This window comes from Loxodonta africana, chromosome 6 (genome assembly GCF_030014295.1).
Source record: "Loxodonta africana isolate mLoxAfr1 chromosome 6, mLoxAfr1.hap2, whole genome shotgun sequence".
Taxonomy (NCBI): domain Eukaryota; kingdom Metazoa; phylum Chordata; class Mammalia; order Proboscidea; family Elephantidae; genus Loxodonta; species Loxodonta africana.
In genome coordinates, this window is record NC_087347.1 from 60,023,397 (window position 1) to 60,042,333 (window position 18,937).

The 18,937-nt window shown below is 40.0% G+C and overlaps 1 protein-coding gene across 2 annotated transcripts in view; it reads right to left on the reverse strand.

The window, feature by feature from the left end:
- ITGAV (integrin subunit alpha V) overlaps positions 1–18,465 on the reverse strand; it is a 106,377-nt gene extending 87,912 nt beyond the window's left edge. The window contains exons 1-2 of one of the 2 annotated variants that reach the window (XM_010602778.3): positions 18,104–18,465; positions 2,425–2,552 (exon numbers count right to left, since the gene is read on the reverse strand). In XM_010602778.3, the coding sequence (XP_010601080.2) occupies positions 2,425–2,552; positions 18,104–18,288 (313 nt within the window). In that variant the 5' untranslated portion in view covers positions 18,289–18,465. Of the gene's footprint in view, positions 1–2,424; positions 2,556–18,103 lie in introns of both variants that reach the window. The other variant, XM_010602777.3, reaches the window with a different exon arrangement.
- Between the last annotated feature and the right edge of the window lie 472 nt (positions 18,466–18,937).

The window sequence follows — 18,937 nt, forward strand, 5'->3', positions numbered from 1 at the left end:
TGCCTACCAGGAAGACCAGTTAATACGACTATTACTCAAATTTACATACCAACAACTAAGGCCAAAGATGAAGAAACTGAAGGTTTTTACCAACTTCTGCAGTCTGAAATTGATCAAACATGCAATCAGGATGCACTGGTAATTACTGGTGATTGGAATGCAAGAGTTGAAAACAAAGAAAAAGAATTGGTAGTCGGAAAATGTGGCCTTGGTGATAGAAACGACGCCGGAGATCACATGACAGAATTTTGCAAGACCAATGACTTCTTCATTACAAATACCTTTTTTCAACAACATAAATGGCAACTATACACGTGTACCTTACCAGATGGTATACACAGGAATCAGACTGACTACATCTGTGGAAAGTGACGATGGGAGAGCTCAATATCATCAGCCAGAACAAGGCCAGGGGTTGACTTACTCCTGTGCAAGTCCAAGTTGAAGCTGAAGAAAATTAGAACAAGTCCATGAGAGCCAAAGTATGTCCCTGAGTATATCCCACTTGAATTCAGAGGCCATCTCAAGAATAGATACGACACATTGAACATTAATGACTGAAGATCAGACGAGTTGTGGAAGGACATCATACATGAAGAAAGCAAGAGGTCATTTAAAAGACAGGGAAGAAAAAAAGACCAAAATGGATGTCACAAGAGACTCTGAAACTTGATCTTGAATGTCAAGTAGTTAAAATGAAAGGAAGAAAATGATGAAATAAAGAGCTGAACAGAAGATTTCAAAGGGCGGCTTGAGAAGACAAAGTAAAGTATTATAATGATACGTACAAAGACCTGGAGATAGATCAAAAGGGAAGAACACGCTCGTCATTTCTCAAGCTGAAAGAACCGAAGAAAAAACTCAAGCTGTGAGTGGAAATACTGATGGATTCTACGCGGAAACCCTGGTGGCCTAGTGGTTAACAGCTATAGCTGCTAACGTAAAAGGTCGGCAGTTCGGTTCCAGACATGCCTTGGAAACCCTGTAGGGCATTATTGCTGATGTCAGATGGATCCTGGCTGAAAGCAGAGACTACCAGAAGGATGTTTACCTGTGTTTTATTGACAGTGCAAAGGCATCTGACTATGTGGATCATAACAAATTATGGATAACATCACAAAGGACTGGAATTCCAGAACATTTAACTGTGCTTATGAAGAGCCTGTACATAGATCAGGAGGCAGTCATGGGAACAGAACAAGGGGATATTACATGGTTTACAGTCAGGAAGGGTGTGTGTCAGAGTTGTATCCTTTCACCATTTTTATTCAATCTGTATGCTGAGCAAATAATCCAAGAATCTGGACTATATGAAGAAGAACGGGGCATCAGGATCAGAGGAAGACTCATTAACAACCTGCGTTATACAGATGACACAATCTTGCTTGCAGACAGTTAAGAGGACTTGAAGCACTTACTGATGAAGATCAAAGGTTACAGCCTTTGGTACGGATTACAACTCGACAAAGAAAACAAAAATCCTCACAACTGGACCAATAAACATCATCATGCTAAAAAAAAAAAAAAGGCAGTTATTTCATTCTGTGGTATACAGGGTCGCTATGAGTTGGAACTGAGTCGATGGCACCAAACGACAACACGTATAAGTGTATAAAACTTATTTCTCGTCTTCTTTACGCTATTTTTCTCCTTACTACCACAATCCAGACTGACAATAAAATTTCGTCCTCGTTAGATAAGAATCTAATGGTATCAGAACCATAACATATCATTTTCCCAATAAATTTTGGGCAAGGTTTTTTTTTTTTTTTTAAGTCACCCAAATCTATTTGAATACAAAAGATTTCCTAAACTGGTTTTGGTAGCACTACCCAAGGCTTGGATATATTCGTGATTAGGAGTTGATTATCTATAGTAGCCAATGAGTCATACTTCAATTTAGCAGACAGTGACACGACAAAAGTCTTGCTGTGCCTTTGAGCTCCCTTTTCTCAGAAGAGACGCAAAAACATCTTAATAGATCTTCCCCATATGTGTACAGATTGACACTATTAGTTTAATGCTGAAGATACCTGAAGCAATGGAAACACAATATATTGTTAATGCTTTTTATATGACACACAATCGAAAACCAAACCAAACATATTGCTGTTGAGTCAATTCTGACTCACAGTGATCCTATAGGACAGCGTAGAACTGTCCCATATGGTCTCCAAGGAACTGCTAGTGGATTCAAACTGCCAACCTTTTGTTAGAAGTTGTAGCTTTTAACCAGTGTGCCACCAGGGCCTCATAATAGTACAGAAAAAAATCACATAACTCATTTGTCATATGTAACTTTGTCTGGGAATCTAAAGTACTTATATACATGGCTTTATTAAACTGCTACATTTAAACTAAAGTTAAGAAAAATCAAATGGTATTAAATTAAGGGAAAAGACTACTGCATGAACATTTATTTACCTGTTGCGTCAAATTCAATTGGCTGGCACCGGCGGTTAGAAGACCAGTCACATTTGAGGACTTGCCCTCCTTCTACAATCCCAGGCTGAGTAGTGTTTGCTTTGGGAGCTCCCACCAGAAGAAACATCCTACTAAAATACAAAAGAAGGAGGCAATATTTTAAATGGCAAAAACTATAAGCAAGATCTTATGATTTATGAGAAACAATTATGCTCTTGATATTACCCACAAATATTATCTTTTTAAAACCATTCACTGAGGGCACAGTCTTCACTATTCACAAGGTACTCTCTTACATACATTATTCAGTAGTTTATTCATCTTAATAACATAGAACTTGGCAACTTCAGTATTTCATGTTATTTAAAAATTTATGCTGGTCAAATTGTACACTTTAAATATGTGAAGTTTGTTCCATGTCAATTATACCTCAATAAAACTGTTTAAAAAACGTATTTTGGCTAGAGTCAGGGAAGTTTTATTCTGCTTTTGGTTTTTTTGTCTTTGTGTATGTGTGTGGTTTGCTGTACAAAGTAGAAGAATGGCAAGGACAAAGATTCTCTTCTCCAAACAACCAGGCCCCCTGCAGGAGATGGTATGGGAGAGCTAAAGGTACTGAAATATAGTTAGAGTCTCTGAAAAGAAGAAAACTCTTCATCATGATACATTGCTGCATCTCTTCTAAAGCTGTCCAACATAGATGTGAATGAAGGGGAAAACAATGTAAAACAATGTAGGATTCAGGGACTGACTTTCTGGACTTTAATAATGGAAGCATAGCAAGAGAGGAAGAAATGAGGGAGGTGATACAAGCAAAAAGACACTAAATAATAAGCAAGTAGGCTGAAAGTGAAGAGCTGACATATGTTAGGAATAACTAATCCATGGTAATACTCCCCCCACCCCACCAGCTTGCATATTCCATATGGTTGTTGTTGTTGTTAGGTGACACCGAGTCGATTCCGATTTATAGTGACCCTATGTACAACAGAAGAAAACACTGCCCAGTCGTGCACCATTATCACAATCATTGCTATGTTTGAGCCCATTGTTGCAGCCACTGTGTCAATCCATCTTGTTGAGGGTCTTCCTCTTTTTGGCAGACCCTCTACTTTACCAAGCATGATGTCTTTCTTCATGGACTGATCCCTCCCGATAACATATCCAAAGTACATGAGACAAAGTTTCTCCATCCTCACTTCTAGGGAGCATTTTGGCCGCACTTCTTCCAAGACAGATTTGTTTAATCTTCTAGCAGTATATGCTATATTCAATATTCTTCACCAACACCATAATTCAAAGACATCAATTCTTCTTCAGTCTTCCTTATACATTTTCCAGGTTTTATAGGCATATGAGATGACTGAAAATACCATGGCTTGGGTCAGGCTTGCCTTGGTCCTCAAAGTGGTATCTTTGCTTCTTAACAGTTTAAAGAGGTCTTTTGCCACAGATTTGCCCAATGCAATATACCATTTGAGTTCTTGACTTCTGCTTCCATGGATGTTGATTGTGCATCCAAGTAAAATGAAACCCTTGGCAACTTCAATCTTTTCTCTGTTTACCATGATGTTGCTTATTGGTCCAGTTGTGAGGATTTTTTTTTTTTTTTATGTTGAGTTTTAATCCATACTGAAGGTTATGGTCTTTGATCTTCATCAGTAAGTGCTTCAAATCGTCTTCACTGTCTGCAAGCAAGGTTGTGTCATTTGCATATCGCAGATTGTTAACGAGTCTTCCTCCAATCCTAATGCTGCATTCTTCTTCATATAGTCCAACATCTCAGATTATTTGCTCAGCATACAGTTTGAATAAGTATGGTGAAAGGAGATACAACCCTGATGCACGCAACTTGTCTGTCAGTTTGTTGTACTATGGTGGCTTTCGTGTTGCTATGATGTTGAAAGTTAAGCCACCGATATCTCAAATACCAGCATAGCAAGTGTCACCCATGATGGACAGGTTTCAGCTGAACTTCTATATTAAGACAGACTGGGAGGAAGGACCCAGGGATCTATTTCTAAAAAAAAAAAAAAATTAGCCAGTGAAAACCTTATGAATGGCAATGGGAACACTGTATGAAATTCTGTATTAGCCACAGGAAATAAAAAATGGTGGCAATGACATTATTCATCACCCATTTCCTATACACTGACGGATTAAAAAAAATTACTGTATTCTAAAGTCAGGTAGTTTTAGATGGTATTATTTTCCATTTAGAAAACTAATCTTGTTTTAGAATTAACCTGTTGCTATTGAATCAATTCTGACTAACACAGACTCTATAGGACAGAGTAGAGTTGCCCCATTGGGTTCCCAAGGCTGTAATCTTTACCGAAGCCGACTGCCACATCTTTCTCCTATGGAGCAGCTGGTTGGTTCAAACTGCCGACCTTTCAGTTAGCAACACTTCAGTTAATAAGTGCTTTAAAAACTGCACCACTAGGGCTACTGTTTTAGAACTACTATTTTTAAAATAGTGACTAATAAATTTATTTTAATAAGATTAATCATCCTGATCAAAGAATAGGACCATTATTCAATTTCTCATCAGGATAAAATAAACTAAGGACAAAATAATTAGAGATCTAATTTAAGTATAAAGAGGTCTTTTCCTTGGTTGTGTATAGATATGGACTGAGTGCCTCCTCTACATAAAACATAGTCTGGGCACTACAGATACCATCATGAATAAGACAACCTTGGTCTCTGCTCTCCATAAAAAAACCCAAACCAATCGCCATCAAGTCAATTCTGACTCATGCTCTCAGGGGAGTTTATATTCTGTTAGGAGAGAAGGCAAAAAAAAAAAAAATTACTCACTGTTACCAGTGCTGTGAAGCAAACAAAACAAGGGTTGAGAAAGCAACTTTGAGAATGGGGAGGGGAGATCTTCAGATAAAGGAGTTATCTCCAAGGAATGGAGAGGAGAGACTTTCTTTAGATAAATGGAAGTCTTTCTAAGAAAGTAATCTTTAAGGAATGGGGAGGAGAGACCTTCTTTAGATAAAAGAATCTGGGGAGGTTATTTCAAAGGAACTCACCAAGAGATTAAAACAAGATTAGAAGGAAGTACCCAAAGGGCAATGTAAAATCTTCTTTTTTTTTTAAGCAGAAGGATGGCAACCTAATAAAACTAAATTTGCTAACCTAAGGGGAAAGTATTAGAGGAAGGCAAAAATGGACCAAGAAAAGCAGGATACTGTTACAGCGCTCAGGGAGGAAGAGACAGAGATCTAGAAGAAGGGTGAGTAGAAAAAGATGGGCAGGCAGACAGGAGAAATGGAGTAGAACGAATAGAAGTCGTTGGTGGCTCCAATGTGGGAGAAAGAGAAGATTAAAGAGCACCACTTAGGATTCTTGAGCAAATACATGGGTGACAGAACCATTTACCGAGCTAGAAAACCCTAGAGGTGGGAAAGCAGAAGGCAGATTAGGGTTTGAGGGGAAAAGCAAGAATTCAGCTCTCAATGTATTAGTATGAGATGTCTGTGAGACACCAAATTGGAGCCCTCGTGGCGTGGTGGTTGAGTACTTGGCTGTTAACTGAAAGGTTGGTGGTTTGAACCTACCAGCTGCTCTGCAGGAGAAAGATGTGGCAGTCTGTTTCTGTAAAGATTTAGTCTTGAGTCCAATGCTATGGACTTGGTTTTGGTTTAAGGTCTGCTTTAGAGATAAGGTATTGAGAGTATCAGAACATGGAATGGATGAGCTGACCCAGCGAGAGGCTACAGAGAAAAAAGAGGCCCAAAGAGTAAGCTCTAAGGAGCAACAACTTTTAGGAGCTAGGTAGAAGAGGATAAAAGGAGGCCTGATTGTGCAAAGGTTAAGCTAAATGATAGATTGGTAGTTCCAATCCACCAGCAGCTCCAAGTGAGAAAAGAGCTGGCCATCTGCTCCCATAAAGACTACAGCCCAGGAAACCCTATGGGGCAATTCTACTCTGGCCTATAGGGTCACTGTGAGTTGGAATCAACTCAACAGCAAAACAACAAAGAAGAGAATATAGTAAAGGAGACTGAGAAGAAACTGAAATACAGCAGGAAAAACAGACACAGACATCATGTTGTTATCGTGGTTAGGTGCTGTCGGTTCCGACTAATAGCAACCCTATGTACAACAGAACGAAACACTGCCTGGTCCTGTGCGATCCTCACAATCATTGCTATACTTTGTGCCCGTTTTGCAGCCATTGTGCCAATCCACCTTGCTGAGGACTTCCTTTCTTTCGCTGACCCTGTACTTTACCAAGCATGATGTCCTTCTCCAGGAACTGGTCCCTCCTGATAACATGTCCAAAGTACATGAGACAAAGTCTTGCCATCCTCGGAGCATTCTGGCTATATTTCTTCCAAGACAGAATTGTTCATTCTTCTGGCACTCCACGGTATATTCAATATTCTTCACCAACAGCATAATTCAAAAGCATCATAAATCCTCAATAAATGTTCCTGCCATTATTATTCCATTACTATCATTAAACACTGTCGCTTCAATTTTTCTGGCAAAGGAAACATTTACAAGTGTTTTTCACCTTTATGTGAAATTATGGACAAACCTACATCTTATAGAACGCACTCATTTAAGCCTACATCTTAAATATAGAATGCACTCATTTTAACTTTTATTTACCAGTTTCCATTTCATTAGTTCTGGGTCAAAAAACCAAACCAAACTCATTGCCATCAAGTCATTTCTGACTCACAGCAGCCCTACAGGACAGAGCAGAAATGCCCAACAGAGTTTCCAAGAAGCGCCTGGTGGATTCAAACTGCCGACCTTTTGGTTAGCAGCTGTAGCACTTAACCACTATGTCACCAGGGTTTCCCATAGTATTTGCCAATTCCCATTCAGACTGGTCAAAAGCTAGCTACATGAATTACTGGACTATAGGAGTCTTGCTTTCTGACATTTAAAACCAAAACATTCAAAATAAAGATAAAAATCCCAACCAAGCCACACCCTGATTAATAAAGCTTTATGCAGTCATATTTGGCATGAGTAAACCAATGCTGGTGTTCTCTCATCACAGCAACATGATTTTGGGTTGAAAATTAACTTCGTTTTTATTAAGGGGGGAAAAAAAAAAAGGATTACAAGTAAGAGAACTCCCACTTCCCATGAGTAAGAGAGTAGCTCTTTCTTATCAAATACCTTTCCCTTCCTTCACCTAGTCCCATTTCTTTTTCCAGAGCAGATCTGGTTCACACAGCAAAATAATTTACAAACTTCTTTGTAAAAGAAAATTATTTTTTCTTCGAAAAGAAAAATTTCAACAGGTCAAAAATGTGACCCCCCCCCACACACACACACAAAAAAACATAAAACTACCCGTCTTCATCTGAATTAAATTCTTTGTAAGTGTTTGATGGGAGAAAATGAACATTACCTATAAGGGTAATACAAGCAAAGGTTTATGTGTGTTCATTTGGTGGGAAGTGGCCAGGATTCCAGATCAGGACAGGAGAGTTGGTTCTCAGAATTTGCCTAGAACCCTATGAGCAAAACTCATTTCTAGGCTGTCACCACATAACACTTTACAAAATCTTCAAAACACTTTTTTGCAAAGCTATCCTTCTCATTTTACAATAAACTGGTTCCCTGAATGTAGGGGCTCTAAATCATCTTTATGCCTGCCACATAATAAGCACTCAAGAAAAATTTGTTAAATTGGAGGCTGAGTAGCACATAAATTCCATAGCTATAGGTCTCAAATAATCTTAAAAGAACCACGTCTATAAATAAGTCTTTTCCACTATCTCCCATCCCTACAGAATGCAGAAATTATCCTCCATTAAACATTCAATTAAGTATTTAAATTATCCTTAAAATAATTTTTTTATGTAACACATCTCAACAACATAGTATCTCTAATTCAGTACTTAATTTTGGGTTTCAGATCCTTTCTTTACTTGGCACCGTAAGACAGAGGGCTGGGAAGTCATTAGGGGGAAACAGCCTTCAGCAAAGACAGAGAAGAAAGGGCACAGTAGGAGAATTCTTCTATTGAAAACTGCACTCTATTGGCAGCACATAGCTCAAGTTCCTTGCATAAGACCAGGGACAACGCTGCTGCTTTTCATCAGACCATCTACACATTATAGGCATGAAATGAGGGTAATTAGATATACTAATACAGATGTTCGCAAAATTTTCCTGAGCATATCTTCATGTAAAACCAAACCCATCGCCATCAAGTCAATTCTGACTCATAGCGACCCTATAAGACAGAGTAGAACTGCCCCATGTGGTTTCCGAGGAGCGCCTGGTGGATCTTAACTGCTGACCTTTTGGTTAGCAGCTGTAGCTCTTAACCACTATGCCACCAGAGTTTCGTATCTTCATGAACATACTGGTAAAATGCCACAGAAATGGTAGGAATGTGTGAGCATGCCAATTTCCAGATGCCAGGATAAGAGGGGTATAGGCTGAGAAATAAAATTCTTCATCCAAAATGGCAAAGTCATGCTTGAGTTACTTTTCAGAGTATTATAAAAAGTTTTGAAAAGAGAAAACTGGAGAGCTGAAAAAAGGAAAATTGCCTTAAACAAATGTTAAAGTCTTAGGGTTTAGAGAAAAATTAAATATTTGTGTAAAACAAAGGGCAAACAAAAACCCACAGCTGTCAAGTTGATTTTGACTCATAGTAAGCCTGTGATGGAGTAGCACTACCCCATAGGGTCTCCAAGGCTATAAATCTTTAGGGAAGTAGACCACCACATCTTTCTCCCGAAGAGCAGCTGGTGAGTTTGAATCCACCGACCTTTCGGTTAACAGCTGAGCGCTTTAACCACTGTGCCATCAGGGCTCCTAAATAAAGGGCAAAGAATGGTAAAAGATTCTCTATGAGAAACTTAAGGAATATAAAAGAAACAAAAATTATCCCAAAAAAGCCTGTTGAAGAAAACACTGCAAAAAAAATAATTGTCACTTGAAGCTCATCTAAGAGGGTCTAATGAATGTCTACAACAGCTTAATTAGGATAAGAGAAGTGATACAGAACAGAAAAAAAAAAAAATTGGCAATATAGGCAACTCTGTCTAATGGAAACAGTTTGGGAATAGAAGATTCTACTTAGTTACAAATACCATGAATCAGTTAAGAAAGTCACTATTAATCACTGAGCCTCCAATTCCTCTTCTACTGAATGGACATAATGTCAACGGCAATTACTACAAAAAAATTTTTTTCTGGAGATGGACAGTAGATAGAAGCAATTTAGGAAATCTGAAAGCAACATAAAAATACAAGATGATGGCACTGGAACTAAACACAACAATTAATAAAATAATAAAGTAGACAAAAAAAAGTTAAATATGATTAAAAAAGACTTTTCTTTCCTCAGTTTACTCTAAGGGTCATTAAGGGTGGTTACTGGCTAGAACCCACCAGCAGCTACACAGAAGAAAAGACCTGGCAACCTGCTCAGCCTAGGAAACTCTATGGGGCAGTTCAACTCTATCACGCAGGAGGGGATCAACTCATGGCACACAGTAACAACAACCCATAAATTCAAATGCAAATCACAAGGAAAAGAAGAAGGATGAGTAGGAAATAGCTGGCTTGTAACATTTTCTGAAAATAGTGGAGCTGGGGAGTATACTCAGGATTAGGTGAGGTTGACAAGAAATTTCATTGATTATCAGTGAAAATCTGAAACTGAACACCTTAGTTGCATGTGCCTGGACCTTTCTCCTGGCAGACCATCTCCCTCCAAAAAGTTTGCCCAAGACTATGATCATGTTCCCCATCCTCATCATTTTTTAAAAAGGACTCCAGAATTAAGGCCGACATCCAAGATAAGGCTATTAATGTCACATCAAGAAGAAAAGACAGAAGGGTGGGAAGAGAAGAGAAAGAGAGAGAGAAGGAAGGAAAAAGGGAGAGATAGAAGGAAGGAAATAAATAGGGAGAAAGAGGTGGTGGGAGGGAAAGGAGAAGAGTGAGAGAAAGATAAGAGGATTAGAGAAACCAACTGGGAAGATACCCTTTGGATGTACTTCCTATCCAAAGTGTAATTTAAGGGCAGTTGCTTCAGGGAACGTGACCTTGACTGCCCAGAAGGGGCAACTTGCCAAACAATGACAAGTGCATTTTTCAAACCCTCCAAATGAACTAAGTTATTTGGCTGCTTTCAGCACTGACATTTCCAAGATAAAGCATGTTTAATATACTTAGCTGAGTCTGGGTTGGCCAATAAACCTTAACCAAAAGGAAATCCTGGAAAATTATTACATACATATATAGGAAGAAGTGTTTATAAAATAGCAGTGGTTATTATTTCAGAGCTATAAATCCAGTTTCAGATTTACTTTTCAATTTAAAAAGATGCTACAGAGTCAAAAATTATATGTTGTAAAACAGAAGTAGCAACTATAAATTCTGTTTTTCTTTCTTTTTTTATAATAAATGTCCAGTAAACCTCTAGCCTTAATCAGGAGTAATCCACATAAGATCCATAAATGTCAACAAATTTACCTCCTAAATAATAAGATTATAATCTATGGATTACACCTCAACTTAAAACAAAAATCCTCACAACTGGACGAATAAGCAACATCATGATAAACAGAGAAAAGAACGAAGTTCTTAAGGATTTCATTTTACTTAGGTCCACAATCAAGACCGATGGACGCAGCAGTCAAGAAATGAGAAAACACACTGCATTGGCCAAATCTGCGAAAGACTTCTTTCAAATGTTAAAAAGCAAAGATGTCACTTTGAGGACTAAGGTGCACCTGACCCAAGCCATGGTGTTTTCAATAGCCTCATATGCATGCAAAAGTTGAATGATGAATAAGGAAGACCAAAGAATTGATGCCTTTGAATAATGTGTTGGGGAAGAATATTGAATACACCATGGACTGCCAAAAGAACGAACAAATCTGTCTTGAAAGAAGCACAGCCAGAATGCTCCTCAGAAGGGAGGATGGTGAGACTTCATCTCACATACTTTGGACACGTTATCAGGAGGGACCAGTCCCTGGAGAAGGACATCATGCTTGGTAAAGTAGAGGGTCAGCGAAAAAGAGGAAGGCCCTCAATGGGGTGGACTGACACAGTCACACAGTCGCTGCAACAATGTGCTCAAGCATAACAAAGATCACGATGATGGCGCAGGACTGCGCAGTGTTTCATTCTGCTGTACACAGGGCCGCTATGAGTCAGAACCGAGTCGACGGCACCTAAGAGTAATCTATGGAGATATATATATATATATATGTATATATATGTACTGTCATGATCAGAAAAAAATCAACCAGTACAGCCAGAAAAAAGTCACACACAAATTCATAAAAATGGGCTGGTGTCATTTTGTAAAGAATTTTGAAGATGGTTACAATGGTGAAAGGAGAAATGGGATATAAAGTTAAAAAAAAAGGGGCATACAAATTGGGGCAGACTGTAAAGGGCTTTAATCTGGGTTAAACAGTTTGGGCTTTCTGGCCATAAAAGCACTGTTATAGAAATTTTAGCAGCAGAATACCAGGATCAAAGAGCTTTTTCAGAAAGATAAAACTAGTAAAAAAAATATATCACAAGATGTTTTGCAGGTCTAAGAGCCAAATGACGGGTGTAGGGATGAGGACCTGAGTGCTACAGACCACATTTGTGATGACTGGAGCTGAAATAAGAGAGTAGTAAGAGAAGTGGAGAGAAGCCCTGGTGACACAGCGGTTAAAGTGCTCATCTGCTAACCAAAAGGTCAGCGGTTTGAACCCACCAGCCGCTGTGTGGGAGAAAGATGTGGCAGTCTGCTTCCATAAAGATTTACAGCTTGGAAACCCTATGGGGCAGTTCTGCTCTGTCCTACAGGGTCACTATGAGTCAGAAGCGACTCCACATAATGGATTTGGGTTTTTTTTTTAAGCTTTTCTAATACAAGTGGGAGGAGCCTTGGTGGTGAAGTAGTTAAAGCGCTCAGCTGCGAACCAAAAGGTTGGTGGTTCAAAGCTACTAGCTGCTCTGCAGGTAAAGATTAACAGCCCTGGAAACCCTATGGGGCAGTTCTACTCTGTCCCATAGGCCTGCTGTGAGTTGGAATTGACTCATTAATACCGGGTTTGTTTCTCTGAGGGGAATGGAAGTAGAGGAGGCCTGGTGGTACAACGGTGAAGCACTTCATTGTTAACCAAAAGATCTGTGGTTTAAACCCACCAGCTGCTCCACTCTACAGGAAAAAAGACGTGGCAATCTTCTCTAGAGATAACAACCTAGGAAAACCTATGGGCCAGTTCTACCCTGTCCTATAGGGTCACTATTAGGCGGAACAGACTCAATGGCATACAATAATAACAACAACAGAAGTGGAGGGGGACATTGGTGGTTCAGTGGTAGAACTCTCACCTTCCAGGAAGGAGACCCTAGTTCAATTCTCAGCCAATATACCTCATGTACAGCCACCACCCATCTGTCAGTCAAGGCTTATGTGTTGCTATGATGCTAAAGAGGTTTCAGTGGAGCTTTAGACTGAGAGACAATAAAGAAAGGCCTGGAAATCCACTTTCAAAAATCAGGTAATGAAAACTCTACAGATCAGACGGCAGGGAAACTAGAGTACCAGAAATGGAACAAACAGAACAATATTAAAGAGAATGTCAACACATTGTGAAAAATATACCTAATGTCACTGCACAATTTGTATAGAAATTGTCAAATGGGAGCCTAATTTACCATGTAAACTTCCACTGAAAACACAATAAAATATTATTTAAAATAGCACTATGGATCATAACAGTCCTATCTGCAACCGATCATGGGGATGGCACAAGACCAGGCACTGTTTGGATCCTTTGTGCACGGGTTCACCACCACTGTACATATGGTTGCCACGAGTCAGGGGCCAAACGAACAGCAGTAGACAACAGAAGAGGAAGTCCCTGGGTGGTGCAAACAGTTAATGCACTCGGTTGTTAGCCAAAAGTTAGGAAGTTTAAGTCTACCTAGAGGTGCATCAGAAGAAAGTCCTGGCACTCTACTTCCCAAAAATCAGCCACTGAAAATCTTATCGAGCATATATATTTTTTACCGCAATAAAACAATTAAAAAAAAAAAAGAAAGAAAGAAAATCATATTGAGCACAGTTCTACTGTGACTTATCATGGGTTCACCATGAGTTGGAGTCAACTCGATGACAAAGGGCAAACAGAAGTAGAAAGCAGAGATGGATGAAAGAAACATTAAGGAAGAATTTCTAGGACTTTCTGCCTGATGACTACTGTAACCAGTGACTAATACTGGGGGAGTACGGGAGGAAAAACAAAGAAAAATAGAAAATGAGAGGGAGGAATACAAAATTATTTCCAACAGAGAAAAGATGGCCCCATTAATAGAAGCAGGGAGGTGCCACTCATATCTCTTGGTGAAAATGAGTTCATTTTTGGTCAAACTGAATAAAGAGGAGATAGTCCCTTACTCTAATTAAGCTACTGTAGATATTCTAAGTTTCAAGTAAGTTATTCAAGTAATTTTTGCAGTGTTTTCTTCAACAAGTTTTTTTTGGTAGTATGTGTTGCTTTTATGTTCCTTAATTTCTTCATATAGCATCTTTTACTATCCTTTGGCTTTTATTTAGGAGCCCTGGTGGCACAGTTGTTAAAGCACTCACCTGTTAATCAAAAGGAAAGCTGTATGAACCCACCAGCTGCTCTGGGGGAGACAGATGTTTTAACAGTCTGCTTCCCTAAAGATTTACAGCCTTGGCTATCACCGATCACTGCCCTGACAGGGAACACAACAGAGAATCCCTGATGGAGCAGTGGGATGCACATCTTAAATTCTCGTATAAAGACCAGGCTTAATGATCTGACTGAGACCAGAGGGACCCTGACAGTCATGGTCCCCGGACCCTTTTATGGCCCAAGATTGGAATCATTCCCAAAACCAACTCTACAGACAGGGAATGGCTATTAAGGATTGAACTTTGTGGCTCAAGTAGACACTTGAGACTGTGTGGGTGACTTCTGTCTGGTGGTGAGATGAGAAGGAAGAAGGCAACAGGAGCAGGATGAATGGACCTGGGGAATACAGGGTGGAGAGGGGGAATGTGCTCTCTCATTAAGGGGAGAGCAGCTAGGAGTGCATGGCAGGGTGCATATGGCTTTTTGTATGGGAGACTGACTTGATCTGTGAACTTTCCCCTAAAGCACAACAAATAAATTAAAAAAAAGATTTACAGCCTTGGGAACCCTATGAGGCAGCTTTACTCTATCCTACAGGTTCACTATGAGTCGGGATCCACTCGATGGCAGTGGGTTTGGTTTAGTTTTGGAGTCGAGGAGAAATGACCCATAGGCTGTTAGAATACCAAGTCAGAGCTCTACTTTGACATATAAGATACAGCTGGGGCAGAAGTTGTAGTTTAAAAAGCTCAACAGGCGATTCTAATATTAATTCAGGGCTGAGAACCACAGAATATTCCACAGGACCTTCTGCTACCAGGGCACAATCATCCACACCTTGTCGTTGGTAAAAAGGGGACACAAAGCCTAAAAAAACTCTGATAGAGTTATAGAGAGTAAACAAGGCTTAATGTTATTCATTATACATATAACAATACATACAATACATACATGTCTGGGTGTATATGTAGAATGAAACTGTATGATGTAACCATATTTTAAGAATAAATAAGGAAATTGTCCAATTATTTTCTTTAAAAATACAAAATTTGAATATAAAAAGTAAATTAACTTCGAATTCTACAACCTGTCTTTTGAGCCTGCTCTTGCCCCTCACAAGCCACCAACCTGCCCAAACAACAACTAAACACTGCAATCTCCTCTGTGCCTCAGTCTCCTCATCTGTAAAAGTAATAATTTTATCTGCTTCCCTACTTCCCCTGGTGGTTTTTGCTGTAGAATGAAATGAGATAACATAAGTGATGGTGCTTTGTAAATTAAAAAATAGGTTTAGCAGTGTAAAATATTATAACTATATTGTAATTAAATCTAGGATGTAATTTTTAATTTCGCCAATTATTCCCCACAAGAAAAACAAGACTTTAATTCTTGGCCCGCATACGATCGTTAAGTATTTTAAGTAAGTTTGGCAATCAGTCACCATAAATTAATGCTTGAAAGAAAAAACAATCCCCATGGAATGCTATTTTTTTATTTTTTCATTATTGTTTTAATCACTATTTCTGTGAATTTTCATTTCAAAGCTAAGTTCACTTCTGGAGGAATTTTTTAGAGGGCTACCTTAACATTTTTGCTTAGTACTTTATTTTTCCATCATGTTCATTAAAATTGATTCATTAGTTTTCACAATGTGGACATAGTTCAATAATACTAGTCTATAACAAGAAAAATGAGACATAACATGATTTAATCACCCTCCCAAGGTATCTGGACACTTAGAGAAACCAGAAGTAGTGGCAGAAGTTCACTTCATAACTGTTGCTTCCTCACTAATCCAGACATCCTTTCCTCAGAAGAAAGAAATCCTTTTACTAGCAAATGCGTTTTTATTACATGGATTTTTTTTTTTTTCCTTTTGGAACTTATGATCATATCAAATAACAATAAACCCAGCTGGCAGTATTATAAATGAAATCCCCACGTACCTTTGGATTCCAATGCTTGCTAAATATGAGTGCCTTTTTAAAATTAAGTATAATTTTACATTAATCTTTTGTTAAATTTGAAAAGCTCAGTAATTGGAAACTTGTTTTTAAATACTGAGTTTAAAAAAACCCAGTGTTACTCTTTTTTTTCTTTTCTGAAGTTAGGCTATACTTATAGTCCGTCAGTAATAAAGTTGCCCGATGAATTTCAAAACATTGTATGAAGTCAAAACCAGTTCAATTTTACCTTACTATTGAAGGACCCACGTACAAAGCCATATAAACATGTGAGGTCACAGTATATTCAATGACTATAATGACCAGTCAAAGATTAGCCACTATGCCTGTAACCAATAATAAGTATCTCATGCCAACAGTTCAATATTAAGGCATCTTCCATGGTCTTCGCCTGTTGCCATCATTCCATGGTAGTAACACTTAAAGTTCATCAGCTTGTCAGAGTACTGTGGAGAATTAACAGTAACATTTGAAAATACTCTATCAACTTTGAAGTATTTAAGTATTTTAATTCTAATTTAAGTAATTTAACTTCTGATGTAAGACAGATAAATTTTTAAAAAATTATTAGAATTTCTGTATAAAATAAATCTAGAAGAGCACCATTGGAAACAACTAAAATCCTTTGCACCATAAAGGCATAAACTTAAAAATACTTTGAAATAATTTTTTTTAAACATAAAGGACAAGGATGACTTAAGATGATTAAATTAAATAAGAATGTGGTAAATATTGCCTAAAGTTAATGATTATGTTATCATTTTGGAAAATCTGTGCTCTGGCCACACAGAAAGAATTGAAACTGGAAACAACAAACAAAATTGCGTTTGTTACAGAAAACAATGTCTAATTTCCACTAACTGTATCCAATCTACCTATTGCTGCAAAGGCTGCCACCAAAATGAATGATATTCAGCAACATGCAAAAAAAAAAAAAAAAAAACCGAGAAGACTAAATCCTGCTGAGTTGCTCTATTACCAGGGGAAAATATTTACACTACCCTCAAATTAGGCATGTATGTATTGGAGAAAGGAGCCTATCCAAGTACTAAACATGAAGATTACCTCCCTCCTCCCCTCAAAAAAGCAATGCTTAAAAATTTAAAGAAAAAATAGAAACGAAAGCATGTTGTTGTAATTTCTAAAGCTTAGAAAGAGCCCTAAGCACAGTTCTCCCTCTTGAAAACAAGATTTAAAGAAGCTATGCATGTACTTAAATGTCCATTAAATCAGCATTTCTAACGCTAATAAGGGGGTGGCGCGGTGTGAGTGATGTCCGCGTTTTGTAAAGTCAGCGACAACTTTTAATCCAATAATGACAATAACTGTTACAAATCCTGACGGTCCTTGCAACGCGGAACGTTGACAATTTGAAAACATAACCGAATTCTTAAACGCAGTGGTATTCAAATGACCTGCTGTGAGTGGAAACTCAGCAAACACTGTTCTTTCTGAACAATGACCTAAATAGTTAATCAGTATAAAGAGAAGAGACGACACATTCAAACTGTCTATTCAACGTCAAATGTGCAAAGGTCTGATACTTCCAGAGATAAGACACAATGTATTTTAAGACGACTATATGGTCATTTTAGTCATGTGAATGTCTGAAAAAGAGGTAAGCGAGGAGAAACAGAATGAGACTGAGAGGGGAAAAGAGTGGGGGAGGGTTTGTTTAGGGAGAGGAAAAGGGACGGCCGCCGAGTGTGTGTGAAGCAGAAAAAGACCACTAGGAAAGCTAACTGGTACAGGAAAGAAAGAAGACAGGAGATCAAATTGACCAAGTCCCTGACACGCGCAGAGGCGACGGAGAGTGGGGCAAGACCACCCTTTGTTGATTTACCACTTGTCCCGAATTTTGAATTTTAAGCTCAGGTCTGTTTCAAAGCTCTCCCTCTACCCCTAACCAATCTAAAAAGGGGAGGACTGCGGAACCGGGAAGCGAGTACTGAGGTCGTTCATCTTCCCACATTTCATCCAGCCGGGGCACAAACACCGGGATCCCACCTGGGGATCTTTTCAGAGGGGGGAAACACACGGTGGGTGCGCGCGGTTGGGGGGGGGGAGACGCCCCTTCCAAGTGCGACTACTTACGAAGACGCGCTGGGCACGAAAAAATCCACCGCGAAACCAAAGTAACTTCCCTCGGGGCCAGAGTACTCAGCAGGACTGTCCACATCTAGGTTGAAGGCGCCGCAAAGAGGCAGTAAAAGTCCGGGGAGAAGGAACAGGAGACGACGAAGGCAGAGGAACCACCGCCTTCGCGACTGAGAAGCCATCGCCGAAGTGCGCGGGGGACGCCGAGCCCGAAGCCGCGGCTACCCCTCCCGCGCGCACGGTGCCCACGGCCCGCCTCCTGTGCGCGCCGAAACTTGCCGGCCGCTCGCTTCCCAGCGAGGTAGGGACTACGCCGAGGGAAGCAGGAGGGCTGAACTTCGGAGAGGCTGCCCGGGAAGTGAGGCGCTGTGCGCGCGGGGCAGTGGCGGCAGAGGGGGCGGCCCTTGTCTCCCTCTGTCTCAGCCGGTCACCGCCGCGTTTCGGGCTCGGGACTGCCGGGGTGAGAGCCGCACATCCCGGCCTGAGGGCTGCGATGGGCAGGGGGAGGAGGCAGTGGAGGAGGAGGAGCCGGCCGGGAGGCTGAACTGCCGAGAGGAGGAAGTGGAGGAGGAGAGTTGGCCTCCGACTAGGGCGAGCCGAGCGCACTTCCGTGCGCGCTGTCACCGCCTGTTCCGAGCCCAAGGCGCCTGTGCGGTGGCCCAGAACTGGCAGAAATCCCGCCAGTGGCAGCGCTCCCAGACGAGGGCCTCAGACCGATCCCTAGGGGCAGGAGGCGGTGGGGTCAGGGATAGTCAGGCGTCCCAGCCCGCATCCATGGGAGAGCTGAGGGCCCCGCATGTCACCAGGCTCCGCCGGGAACTCCCTTGCGAC